Source organism: Pongo abelii, chromosome 1, assembly GCF_028885655.2.
Source record: "Pongo abelii isolate AG06213 chromosome 1, NHGRI_mPonAbe1-v2.0_pri, whole genome shotgun sequence".
Taxonomy (NCBI): domain Eukaryota; kingdom Metazoa; phylum Chordata; class Mammalia; order Primates; family Hominidae; genus Pongo; species Pongo abelii.
Genome location: NC_071985.2, coordinates 94,656,069 through 94,669,839, shown reverse-complemented (window position 1 = coordinate 94,669,839; position 13,771 = coordinate 94,656,069). Strand labels below are relative to the sequence as shown.

The 13,771-nt window shown below is 51.3% G+C and overlaps 2 protein-coding genes across 25 annotated transcripts in view; one reads left to right on the top strand and one right to left on the bottom strand.

Moving 5' to 3' along the window:
• Positions 1–2,726: 2,726 nt before the first annotated feature.
• RXFP4 (relaxin family peptide/INSL5 receptor 4) lies at positions 2,727–10,358 on the top strand. Its single transcript, XM_063717146.1, has one exon. The coding sequence runs from the start codon at positions 4,758–4,760 to the stop codon at positions 5,880–5,882; it is 1,125 nt and encodes a 374-aa protein (XP_063573216.1). The 5' UTR covers positions 2,727–4,757; the 3' UTR covers positions 5,883–10,358.
• ARHGEF2 (Rho/Rac guanine nucleotide exchange factor 2) overlaps positions 9,981–13,771 on the bottom strand; it is a 53,085-nt gene continuing 49,294 nt past the window's right edge. For 13 of the 24 annotated variants that reach the window (XM_054551422.1, XM_009243103.3, XM_009243132.4 and 10 more), the window contains 2 exons: positions 13,367–13,580; positions 9,981–11,139 (listed from right to left, as the gene is read on the bottom strand). In XM_054551422.1, the coding sequence (XP_054407397.1) occupies positions 11,066–11,139; positions 13,367–13,580 (288 nt within the window). In that variant the 3' untranslated portion in view covers positions 9,981–11,065. The remainder of the gene's footprint in view (positions 11,140–13,366; positions 13,581–13,771) is intronic. The other 11 variants (XM_009243108.3, XM_009243105.3, XM_063717100.1 and 8 more) reach the window with 1 other exon arrangement.

The window sequence follows — 13,771 nt, the reverse complement described above, 5'->3', positions numbered from 1 at the left end:
ATCTTTTGTAGAGATGGGGTTTTGCCATGTTGCCCAGACTGGTCTTGAACTACTGGGCTCAAGCAATCCATTCGCCTCAGCCTCCCAAAGTGTCACCATGACCAGCCGATTTTTTTTTTTTTGAGACAGTCTCACTCTGTCGCCCAGGCTGGAGTGCAGTGGCACGATCTTGGCTCACTGCAAGCTCCGCCTCCCGGGTTCATGCCATTCTCCTGCCTCAGCCTCCCGAGTAGCTGGGACTACAGGCACCCGCCACCACACCCAGCTAATTTTTGTATTTTTTTTTTTAGACATGGGGTTTCACCGTGTTAGCCAGGATGGTCTCAATCTCCTGACACGCCTGTAATCCCAGCACTTTGGGAGGCCAAGGCAGGAGGATCACCTCAGGTCAGGAGTTCAAGACCAGCCTCGCCAACATGGTGAAACCCTGTCTCCACTAAAAAATACAAAAATTAGCCAGGTATGGTGGTGGGTGCCTGTAATCCCAGCTACTCGGGAGGCTGAGGCAGGAGAATGGCGTGAACCCGGGAGGCATAGCTTGCAGTGAGCCAAGATCACGCCACTGCACTCCAGCCTGGGCGACAGAGTGAGACTCCGTCTCAAAAAAAAAAAAAAACAACTGTGTTGAATCTACAGATCAATTGACATTTCAAGAATATTTTTGATGCTGGGCATGGTGGCTTATGGCTGTAATCCCAGCACTTTGGGAGGCTGAGGTGAGAGGGTTGCTTGAGCCCAGCAGTTCAAGACAATCCTGGGCAACATGGGGATACCCCATCTCTACTAAAAATACAAAAATTAGCCCGTGTGGTAGCACATTCCTGTGGCTGAGGTAGGAGGATCACCTGAGCCTAGGGAGGTCGAGGCACTGAGCCAAGATTGTGCCACTGCACTCCAGCCTGGGTGACAGACTGAGATCCCTTCTCAACCAAAAAAAAAAGAAAAAAGAAAAAAAATATTTTTTTTTTTTTGTTTTTTGAGATGGAGTCTCACTCTGTCGCCCAGGCTGGAGTGCAGTGGTGTGATCTCGGCTGTATGCAAGCTCCGCCTCCTGGGATCACGCCATTCTCCTGCCTCAGCCTCCCTAGTAGCTGGGACTACAGGCCCCCGCCATCACACATGGCTAATTTTTTGTATTTTTAGTAGAGATGGGGTTTCACCATGTTAGCCAGGATGGTCTCTATCTCCTGACCTCGTGATCCGCCTGCCTTGGCCTCCCAAAGTGCTGAGATTACAGGCGTGAGCCACCGCGCCTGGCCAAAAAAAAAATGTTTCTAAAGTCTTCCAACCCATGAACACAGTATGCCATTTATTTGGGCCTTCTTTAATTTCCCTCTGCAATGTTTTGTCATTTAGTTTACTGGGATTGCACATCTTTGTTATATTTTTCTCTTTTTTTTTTTAGTGCTCTGCCAGTTTTACTTTGGAAAATAAATGAGATGTATAATTCTCACTACCTTTGCCATTTCTCTGTGAATCTAAAACTATTCCAAAACATAAAGTTAGAAGGTGGTGGGGGGAGAAAGAGACTGATTTAGAACCTGCCCCTGAGCATTGGAGCTGCCCATACCCTTTACCAATACTGGAGATTTTTCCCCAGTGAACCTTGGCAGACATATGACAGAGTAGAGATGGTGGCTGCTTGGGTTGATGTGAGCTTAGGGATTTGGATTAGGGGTAGGTTTCCTATTCCCACCGTTTGTAGTATCCCCAAGGGTTTAGTCTCTATCCCCTCTATTACAAATGCAAATGCAAACTCCCTCCTCTCTGTGCCCTGTAGAGTGATAACTCAGTCCCTTCTGCCTCCTCTCCAATTCCTTTTCGGAGATGCCATAGCCTGGGCTGTGAAGGGCAGGGACAGGGATGTGGGGCTGGAGAGAGATACGGGCTGAGGGGGGTGTGGCTATTCAGGTAACTGAGGGGAGGGCTTGGCTCCTAGAAGTCCTTTTTATCGAAGGCAGACACCATAATCTACCACTACAGGTCCTTGGACTCTGAGATGGAAGACGGCACTGGTGGCCGACTGAGTGCACTGCCTATCAGTTAGTAAAAACAAACAGACAAGAAAATGGCACTGGCAAAGTCTGGCTCTACAGGGTAATATGAAGGTAGGGGACAGCACAAGCATTTTTGCTGAATCTAGTTCCTCCTCATCTCCCAGCAGTTGTGAGTGAAGAATCATCTCGAAAGGTGTTGTCACTGTCCCTCCATCCACATCCTGGCACTTTTTCCCTCAGGGTTCGTGATGTAGTGGAAAAGACTCCTATTCCAGGAGTCAAGATACTTTTCTCTCAAACCCTGACTCTACCATCACTTCCCCGGTGGTCTTGGGCAAATCACTCTCATTCTACATAAAATAAGAAGTTGAACGAGATGGTCTGAAAGATCCCGTCCATCTAAAAAGTTTATTATTTTCTATGAAGAGTGTGACTATATTTTTTGTTTTTGTCTCCCAGCATCAAGCACAGTGCCTGGCACACAGTAAAAGTTCAGGGAATGCTGTGATTAGTGAATGAATGAACGAAATGCTAGACAAATGAAGTTCTTAGACAAGGCCAGCTGGTGGCATCACCTCTCTACATAACCACAAGGGAGTGTTGCTAGTCTCAGACTAAGGGAAAGGCTTAGGACTAGAAACGATAAAAAGGTAAAGAAATGATTGGAGGACCAGATGTTTGAAATGAATAGCAGAACCCTGGAATTCTGGCCCACTTTTTCTCTAAGCCAATAAAGAAAATAAGTCCAAAGCATTAAGCAGTTTTTGTTGTTGTTGTTTTTGTTTACTTATTTATTTTTTGGGGGGAGACGGAGTCTCACTCTGCCACCCAGGCTGGAGTGCAGTGGCGGGATCTCAGCTCACCAGAATCTCCGCCTCCTGGGTTCAAGTGATTCTCCTGCCTCAGCCTCCTGAGTAGCTGTGATTACAGGCGCTCGCCACCACGCCCCACTAATTTTGTATTTTTAATAGAGACGGGCTTTCTCCATGTTGGTCAGGCTGGTCTTGAACTCCCGACCTCAGGTGATACGCTCACCTCGGCCTCCCAAAGTGCTGGGATTACAGGTGTGAGCCGCCTCCCAAAGTGCTGGGATTACAGGCGTGAGCCACCTCGTCCGGCCAAGCAGTCATCTTAATTGCCAGATTAGCAAGGTGATTCTGGGTGGGCAGAGGAGTAGACATGGCCCCGAGAGACAGTGACGACACAGTCACACAGGAGCAGCCACGAGGCCAGAAGGTAGCCTGTGGGGCTCACCTGACCTCGGGCTGGGCACTCCCCTTCTGCCACCCCCTTTATACTCATCCCTGGTTCGAAAGCCCCAACATGTTGGCACCCAGCCTGGATCACTCTCACCTCTGGGTTTCTCCTATGTGTTCACAAAGCCCGCTGCTGATTTATTGTCGCAAAGGGCCCCTCTCTTCCCCCAGCACTCCAAAGGAACTGAACATCGAACGTTATCTTAATTAGCTGGCAGAGGGCAACAAGGGGCTGAATATATTGGAATCCCTGAGAAAGCCTTACTCTTTTACCTACCCACCTCCTGCCTTCTCTTTGTCCCCATCTCAGCTCCTTCTGCAGTAGGTAGAGATGTAGGCAACGAAAGGGGAGGGCCCAATGAAGCATTTTTTTTTTCCAGTTATGATTGAGATCACAGGGAGACAGGATGAGGTGTGGTGAGGGCGTATCTCAGGATCCTTAGCTCTGACATGGGGTTTGCAGGAGAGAGTAGGGGGACCACTGAGCTCTGTCCACAGACTAGAGCAGGAAACGAGGGAAAGGCGGCGATAGAGGTTAGCAGGAATATTTAATTATCAGGAGCAGGAATAGAACTGAGGGCATGCCCAGGTCCACGCAGGCCCTCATAGGCCCAGTGTTCCCAGTGGGGAGGAAACAGGAAGCTGTGACTTCCTCTCTCTTTTCCCTCCCTGCTCTTAGCCTCAAGGTCACTGCTGCTGAGATGAATTCCAACCTGTTTTAGTTGGCACTGTTCCCTGGGCATGGTAATAGCCTCTCAGTACCCTTCTGCCACAAACACCCCAAACTTCTCCTTTGAAATAATATTCATACAAATTGCTATTTCACATGTATTCTCTCATTTCATCATGCCACTCCTGTGAAGCAGACTTACCTGAAAATTTTAAGCAAGGAAACAGGCTTAGGGGAGTAAAGTAACTCTCCCAGTCACACGGCTAGTGAGTAGCAGGTCTGGGACTCCGCAGCCTCCGCTCTTTCCTCTCTTGGACACCCATGCTGATTCCCTGCCTCTATGCCACCTCCCAGACCCCTTCCTTTGGGCCCCAAGGGAACAATTTCTGCAGATGAGGGAGGCCTCTGCACACTGTTAGGAACAGAGGCAGCTCTAGTTTGGTTCCTGTCATCTCTGGGACAGGGAACCTCCAGCTCTCTCCCTGGGGTGGAGGCTTGGGGCTGCCCTCTATAGTGGGGTAACTCTCCCTCCTCCCCTCCCTCTCTGCCATTTAGAGCCCCCTCTTACAGGCGGGCGCATGCGCATATACCCTGGCATTCAAGCTCTGCCTCGCCCTGTCCCACCCACCACCAATCTTGACCAACAGGAAGGTGGTGGGTTGTCCTTTCCACACCCCTCCCTCTGAGGTGTGGGCATGGGCCAGGGCTCACCAGAGGCCCCAGAGAAGCACTTAATTCTAGAGCCTCCTTCCTAGAGCCTTCAGTGGCCTCTGCCAGTCTGGCAGACACTTGCAGACCTCTCTTCTCAGCACCACCAATCTCTGATGCCCTGCGATGCCCACACTCAATACTTCTGCCTCTCCACCCACATTCTTCTGGGCCAATGCCTCCGGAGGCAGTGTGCTGAGTGCTGATGATGCTCCGATGCCTGTCAAATTCCTAGCCCTGAGGCTCATGGTTGCCCTGGCCTATGGGCTTGTGGGGGCCATTGGCTTGCTGGGAAATTTGGCGGTGCTGTGGGTACTGAGTAACTGTGCCCGGAGAGCCCCTGGCCCACCTTCAGACACCTTCGTCTTCAACTTGGCTCTGGCGGACCTGGGACTGGCACTCACTCTCCCCTTTTGGGCAGCCGAGTCGGCACTGGACTTTCACTGGCCCTTCGGAGGTGCCCTCTGCAAGATGGTTCTGACGGCCACTGTCCTCAACGTCTATGCCAGCATCTTCCTCATCACAGCGCTAAGCGTTGCTCGCTACTGGGTGGTGGCCATGGCTGCGGGGCCAGGCACCCACCTCTCACTCTTCTGGGCCCGAATAGCCACCCTGGCAGTGTGGGTGGCGGCTGCCCTGGTGACGGTGCCCACAGCTGTCTTCGGGGTGGAGGGTGAGGTGTGTGGTGTGCGCCTTTGCCTGCTGCGTTTCCCCAGCAGGTACTGGCTGGGGGCCTACCAGCTGCAGAGGGTGGTGCTGGCTTTCATGGTGCCCTTGGGCGTCATCACCACCAGCTACCTGCTGCTGCTGGCCTTCCTGCAGCGGCGGCAACGGTGGCGCCAGGACAGCAGGGTCGTGGCCCGCTCTGTCCGCATCCTGGTGGCTTCCTTCTTCCTCTGCTGGTTTCCCAACCATGTGGTCACTCTCTGGGGTGTCCTGGTGAAGTTTGACCTGGTGCCCTGGAACAGTACTTTCTATACTATCCAGACGTATGTCTTCCCTGTCACTACTTGCTTGGCACACAGCAATAGCTGCCTCAACCCTGTGCTGTACTGTCTCCTGAGGCGGGAGCCCCGGCAGGCTCTGGCAGACACCTTCAGGGATCTGCGGTCGAGGCTGTGGCCCCAGGGCAGAGGCTGCGTGCAACAGGTGGCCCTAAAGCAGGTAGGCAGGCGGTGGGTCGCAAGCAACCCCCGGGAGAGCCGCCCTTCTACCCTGCTCACCAACCTGGACAGAGGGACACCCGGGTGAAGGGCACAAGCTGAACACGCTCCTCTTTTTGAGATCCACCAAGTGTAGGATCCTCGATTTCTGGGGAGAAGCTGCCCTCTCTGCCAGGCTGCAGTGCCCTCAGGGAAAAGTCTGATCTTTGATCCCCAACTCTGGGTGTGGTGAATGGGGGAGGCGGGGGCTCAGATCAGAGCTGGATGTGACAAAGCTTAAGTCTTTATTTGGAGATGGGAAAGAAGAGGATCTGAGAATAAACCTCTGGATTATCCACAAATTGTCTTGACCTTTTATCCCAGTTCCACCTCCAGTTCAATATGGAACAAAAGGATTCGTTGCTCCATTTCTGCCTTCTGCAAGAATACCTAGGAAAACTTCCCTAAAGGTTCTAGGCTAATGAATCAGAGGTCAGTGCCCATCTCCCTCTGTACCCACCCCCCACCTCAAAACAGGGTATTCCTTGTCTTTCTCTGGTATCAAGGCCAAAAATGCCTGCTTCCCCTGTCCCCACCTTACCATCTCAGCGGTGACCACAGAAACTTGTTGCCTGCAGAGGCCTCAGCTGCAAAAGCTGTAGTTCCCCTGAAGGGATGCCAGATGTGGGGTATTGCTGGAATTTCCAGCACCTGCCAGGCCCTGGGTGTAAAACCCTGGTGCTGACGGGAGTGCCCGTGTGTCTCCCTTTAAATCAGGATTTGAAAGAAGTGAAGATAATGACAAGTCAAAGACATGGGTGGGGTGAAGGGAGGTGAGAGATTAAAGAGGGGAGGGGGCTGGGAGAACAGGCTGCAGGTAGAGCCAGAAAAGCGGAGACCTCAGAAAGTGGTGCTAGTCCTCCCTGCCCCAAATGCAAAGCCCAGAGAATCAATTTGAGTGTCAGAACACCTGGATTCACAGCTTTACCTCCAGCAAATTACTTTACCTCTTTGTACCTCACTGTTCTCAACTGTAAAATGGGCTACTAAAGATTTAACAGTGAAATATACTGTTAGCTATTATTCTTTTTTTTTTTTTTTGAGACAGAGTCTCGTTCTGTCGCCCAGGCTGGAGTGCAGTGGCGTGATCTCAGCTCACTGCAACCTCTGCTTCCCGGGTTCAAGCGATTCTCCTGCCTCAGCCTCCTGAGTAGCTGGGACTACAGGCTCCCGCTACCACGCCTGGCCAATTTTTTGTATTTTTTAATAGAGACAGGGTTTCACTATATTGGCCAGGCTGGTCTCGAACTCCTGACCTCTAGTGATCCACCCACCTTGGCCTCCCAAAGTGCTAGGATTACAGGCGTGAGCCACCTGCACCCGGTCGAGCTATTATTCTTACACCCTGTGTAAAATGGAGACAGAGAGATGGGAGGAAATAAGCATGCAGCTGGGAGATGGGGATGGGGAACCATATCTCAACTGGAATGGTTGTATATGCTCTGAAGTGGGGTATAATGAAAGTCTCACATAAAGAACTCAGAGGTTGGCACCTAAGCCCCTCTTGAAGGTGTGTTCTCCAGGACAGGGGCTCCTCTTTGGTTCCTGTATTGAGATGCATCAATGATAAAGGTTAGCTATCAGAAGGATTTTCTGGGAGGCAGCCCCTAGAAAGGAGGGAGGCAGAGGGAAGATGAGGTAGAGCTCCCACTTCCACTGCCCCCCGCCCCCCTGCCCCAGGCTCTCTGGCATGACTTGTAACCTACGAGGACACAGGCTGCTCAGGCTCCTGGGGCAGCAGCTGGGAGCAGTGCCACCTTATTAAGTGCAGAGCGCCCTGTGAAGGGGGAGGCCACAGTGCCTCCAGGTGCCCCCTGTCCCAGTTCCTTTAATTGCCGGGCAGAGAAGGCTCCAAAGAGGCACCCAATTCACAACAGATTAAGCAATGTGAAAGGAACTTAATTAGCCTCTTGTTTAATTTCCTCTTTTTGATGATGTTTAAACTAGTTCCAAAACTCCAGGTCTATTCCTAGCCCATGCAGGCAATGGAAAATCCCTCCCCACCTAAGCACCCATCTTCCCACCCCAGCAGCTCCCTCTGACGGCTTTGCTGGGCTCCGGATATTGGCTCCTCTGGGGGCATCTCTGCTTTATGGGCCCCAGAGGTAAATATTGACAAAGTGTACACAGGTCCAAGTTAGAGATGAATGCATGCACAAAGACCTACTCTTGTGGGGGAGTGGAAGGAGGAGGGTGCAGTGGAGGATGGAGAAGGGAGGGCTGGGCAGAGCAGGTGGCCTGGAGCTCCCCTTGGAACAGAGGGAAAGCAATGTTTTGGTGAGAACCTGGGCCCTGGCTCCCTGGAACACCAAGCCAAATGGCTTTGAAACTTCAGCAGGAGGGACAGAGGTTAAGGCTGTGGGTTCCCAAAAGTGGGTTAGGGAGGGGACAGGGGACACAATGGTCAAAGATGTGAGGAAGAGGCCTAGTTCTCAGAAGTAGCCACATCAGACAAATGCTTGTGCCCCATGTTCTGGGGCTGAAGAGTGTGTGTGTGTGTGTGTGTGTGTCAAAGATGTGAGGAAGAGGCCTAGTTCTCAGGAGTAGCCACATCAGACAAATGCTTGTGCCCCATGTTCTGGGGCTGAAGATTGTGTGTGTGTGTGTGTGTGTGTGTGTAGGGGGTTGGTACAGGGTGGCAGAAGGGACAGCACTGCTTGGAAGAAAGCAGCAGGGGACTTCACACCCACTGTGGGCTGTGTCTCCAGGTTTCCATGTTCTCTGCTGACCAGCATCTCTCATTGGATCTGTGGGGCATTCTGGGAGAGCCTGCATTCCCCTTTCTTGGTGGTCTCTGCATGCTGTCTAATATCCTCCCCCCACCCCCACCTACCTTCCTTCCCCACCTAAAGGCGCCACCCTCACAGCTCTGGGTCTGAGCTACTTCCAGCTGACCTGGCAGACAGCTGCTGAGCCCTGTGTCCCTGTGTGTGAAATGTGAAGCCCTGGTGTTTTTGTTTTTTTTTCTCCAGGCAGGGTCTTGCTCTGTCACCTAGGTTGGAGTGCTGGAGTGCAGTGGCACAATCTCGGCTCACTGCAACCTGTGCCTCCCAGGTTCAAGCAATTCTCCCACCTCAGCCTCCCAGGTAGCTGGGACTACAGGCGCCTGCCATCACGCCCGGCTAATTTTTGTATTTTTAGTAGAGATGGGGTTTCACCATGTTGGCCAGGCTGGTCTCGAACTCCTGACCTCAAGTGATCCACCCAACTCAGCTTCCCAAAGTGCTGGGATTACAGGCGTGAGCCACTGCACCCAGCCAGCCCTGGTATTTTTAGGCAGAGTAGCCAAGAGAGAAAAGTGGTGGACCGGAACTAAGAAGGCCGGCCCCTTCCTGGCCTGGCAAGCTTCGTGCACCTAGGTTTCCCGGCCCGTAAAATGAGAACAATTCCCCATTCTCAGGATCCCCGTAATGGCTGAGAAAGCACCTTGTAAAGGCTTGATGCTGGTGGATGAGAGTTACAGAAGGGGAGGGTGCTGGCTGCTCCCCCAGCCTGCTCCCCACGTGACTTCAATTCCTCTTTCTAGCTGAGGGCCTGAGCCCCCTTCTCCTGATCTGACCCCACGGACTCCAACAGGGATGTGAATTCATACCAGCATTTATACAACCCTAGACTCTCACCTCCTCCCCTCCCCCACAGCCCCAAAGTAAGTACCAACCGGGAACAGGAAGTAAAACCAACTAAAACCAAGAACTGAAACCAGCTCATCTCTTACTGCCTCTCAAAGAGGGACAGTAAATGAGCAGCTCCTGTGATGGGTAACCCCAGGGCCCGACATCATGGAGATGAACAAGGGCCTAGTGGGGGCTGGATCTGACAATGAATGACACTGGGGATGGGGGCAATAGGTGGAGGTGATTGCTGAGCATGGCATACAAATACGATGAATGCACGTTTCCTGATACCGGAATTCCCAACATTGAAATCTGTGTGCCCCCTTTGTTTTTATCCTTGTATTTGTGAATTTAAAAAAAAACAAAAAAAAAGATTTGCAGTGGTTACTTTTGTTAGTGCCCCCTCTCTTCAGTGAGGCAGAGGCTGTCCTTGCGGTGAGAGGAAAAGGCCCCTTTCAGAGGAACTTAGGTCACTGCCTGGCTCTCTCCTACCATCCTCCTCAGAATTGGCAGACATTATGGAAGACAGTACCTTATGGAGTTCCAGGTTTTTAATTTTCCCTGAATTTTTTTTTTAAACAACAAAATTGTCAAGAAAAAAAAAAACTGGGGCTGGTCGACATTTGGGGGCAGGGGTTCCACTGAAAAATCCCCCAAATTCACGCTGAGGTTTCAGGTCATGGTTGCTGAGGTGGAAGATGAGGTCAGGGCTCCTGGAGATTTCCCAACCCACCCTAGAACTTGTTTCCAAATGGCTGGGGAAGAGGTCAGTGTAGGTCCCCCCGTTACTGCAGATGAAGGCAGAAGTCATTGTCTCCCCCACCCCTCAACTTCTTCAGAGATGTGGAGATAGGAGGCTTCGATCTCTAATTGCCTATGATCTCTTAAAAATATAAAACACGTGCAGTTGACTTTGGTACAAAAAAGAAAAGAAAACAACAACAAAACATTCTGGTCCCTGTGGGTTTTTTCCCTCACCCCCAACAAACCATTATGGCCACCCCAACCTTTATTCCATCAACTCCAGGAAGCCAGGTTATCTCCCAGGGCTTCCATGAAGGATGGAGAAAGGGAGAACAGCAGTAAGAAGTTGAGGGGAGAGGAGAAAGGGACATGGCCCTGCCCACAGCCCTCCTTTATTTAAAGGGCAGTAGGGTGCTGTGGCTGCAGCCTCTCCTCCAAGACGAGTGTTGCAGGGGAGGGCCGTTAGGGCAAGAACCCAGCAGCTGCGTGGATGAGCCTGAATATACCCCAATAGTGTTCAAGGACAAGGCCCTCTGATCCCTATGGCTTGGTTCCCACGTCCCTGGTCCTTTAAATCTCCCCTCTCCCCCCATAACTAATAAACAATAAATAAATAAATTTTCCTAAAGTTGGGGGAAGAAGGCATGAACCACTGGCATCTGTGGTGTAGCTTTCGGATGCCCCAGGGGGTATTGTGGCCTAATTCCCCCAGCTTCTTAAATGGCCCCAGGTATCCAAGGATCCCAAGAGCTGGCAAGGACAATTTGCAGTTCTTTCAAATGTTCCCTCATCATTGGCAAATTGGAGTCCCCAAGGTTAGCCCCCCTCAGTAATGTTCTTCAGTGGGGCACGGGGGCAGGGGGGAGGGGCCCCCTTAGCTCTCGGAGGCTACAGCCTCCCCGTCGCGGCTCTCCGTCTCCTCCGGGATGTCCTGCATTCTGGTAAAGTCTGAAGGGGGACAGGACAAAGCCAGTGAGTGAGCAGAGACTCCCATGAGGAACTGTACCCCTAGACTAATGCCTCCCCATCTGCAGGCTCAGGGGGCTCTGGGGCTGTGAAGGGATGACAGGGTTCTGTAAATTCTTGGGTGAGAGGAAAACCTTTGGCAACAAAGTAAGCAAGGTATCCATACCTAGGTACCGGATACACTTTTACAGTATCCAAAGATACAATTTGATTAGGAAAATACAAAATACTTTAAGGTTAAAGCTTTTGGTAATTTTTTATTTCATGAACCAACTGTAAAAACTTGAAGTTCTTTGAAACTTTTTTTACTTTAAAAACTGGACCCACGGCTCGTGCTTATAATCCCAACACTTTGGGAGGCCAAGGTGGGAGAATCACTTAAGGCCAGGAGTTGGAGACCAGCCTGGCCAATATGGTGAAACCCCATCTCTACTAAAAATGCCAAAAATTAGCTATATGTGGTGGCATGCGCCTGTAATCCCAGCTACTTGGGAGGCTGAGGAACAAGAATTGCTTGAACTTGGGAGGTGGAAGTTGCAGTGAGCCGAGATTGTGCCACTACACTCCAGCCTGGGTGACAGAGCAAAACTGTCTCAAAAAAAACAAAACAAAAAACTATATCTTCCCAGGCACAGTGGCATGTACCTGTAGCCCCAGCTACTTGGGAGGATCACTTAAGCCCAGGAGTTTGAGTCCAGCCTCGGCAACAGCACGAGACCATCTCTCTAGCATAAAAAATTTTAGAGCGAGATCCTGTGTCTGGGTCCTCGGGTCTCTTTCTGTTGCCCAGGCTGGAGCAATCACGGAGCACTGTCAACTCAACCTGCTGGGCTCAAGTGATCCTCTCACTTCACTCTCACTCTCTGTAGCTAGCACTACAGGCGCACTCCACCACACCTGGCTAATTAAAAAAAATTGGGGGGGCCAGGCACGGTGGCTCACGCCTGTAATCCCAGCACTTTGGGAGGCCAATGTGGGTGAATCACCTGAGGCCAGGAGTTCGAGACCAGCCTGGCCAACATGGTGAAACCCCATCTCTACTAAAAAATACAAAAAAAATTAGCCAGGTGTGGTAGTGCATGCCTGTAAATCCCAGCTACTCGAGAGGCTGAGGCAGGAGAATCACTTGAACCCAGGAGGCGGAGGTTGCAGTGAGCTGAGATTGTGCCACTGCACTCCAGCCTGGGTGACAGAGCGAGACTCCATCTTAAAAAAATTAATAAATAAAATAAAATAAAATAGGCCAGGTGCAGTGGCTCACACCTGTAATCCCAGCACTTTGGGAGGCCAAGGCGGGCAGATCATGAGGTCAAGAGATTGAGACCAGCCTGGGCAACATGGTGAAACCCTATCTCTTCTAAAAATACAAAAATTAGCTGGGCGTGGAGGCATGTGCCTGTAGTCCCAACTACTCGGGAGTCTGAGGCAGGAGAATCACTTGGACCTGGGAGGCAGAGGTTGCAGTGAGCAGAGATCTCACCACTGTACTCCAGCCTGGCAACAGAGTGAGAATTCCATCTCAAAAAAAAAAAAAATTTAGCCGGGCGTGGTGGCTCATGCCTGTAATCCCAACACTCTGGGAGGCCGAGACAGGTGGATCGCGAGGTCAGGCGTTCAAGACCAACCTGGCCAACATAGTGAAACCCCATTTCTACTAAAAATACAAAAATTAGCTGGGCATGGTGGTGGGCGCCTGTAATCCTAGCTACTCGGGAGGCTGAGGCAGGAGAATCGCTTGAACCTGGAAGGTGGAGTTTGCAGTGAGCCAAGATCATGCCACTGCACTCCAGCCCAGGCAACAGTGCCAGACTCCATCTCAAAAAATAATAATAATGAAATAAATTAAATAAAATAAAAAAATAAAATAAATGAATTTTTTTTTTGTAGAGGAGGTGGTTCTCACTATGTTGCCCAGGCTGGCCTCAAAATTCTGAGCTCAAGCAATCGTCCTGCCTTGGCCTCCCAAAGTGTTAGGATTACAGGCATAAGGCACCACGCCTTTTTAAAAAAGAATCTATTTTTACTTCTAAAGGTTGGGAATCACCAACCAGTTGGAGGAGAGGCCCCTCCTGCTTCCTAGAGTTCCACCACCCATTCATCATCAGACAAAACAGGAAGTCCCTCCCTAGAGTTACTAAAAGCCTCACAGGTCAGTTAGGGCCCATTTGGAAGCCACAGCCCAAAGGCCTGTACCCAGGCTGCACTCTACCTCTGGTCCATGTCTCCGCCAGGGTCTCACCTCGTGGACTGTGGGGCGGAGACAGACGGCTGCTACCTTCCTCCTCGCTGCCGGTGTCAGGGTCACTGCTGTCTTGCAGCCGCTCTTCGGGGCTCCCCAGTTCCTGCCTCTCTCGGTCCTCAAAGTGTCGATGGACAGAGCGAGTAGTGACAGGTAGATCCAGGCGGTCAGTGCCTCGGCTGGGCTGTGGACAGTGGGCAGGAAGAACAGCAGGTCAGGGACTGAGTAGTGTGAAGACTGAAGGTTCTCCTTGGCTGAAGGCAGCAGCTCTCCCCCCTGGGGTTCACCCATGACTCCCCTTCAGGAGATCCACCACCAACTGGCCTCTTTCAGCACCACGACCCAAGTTAGTTTCCTCCACCCCTGCACCCATCT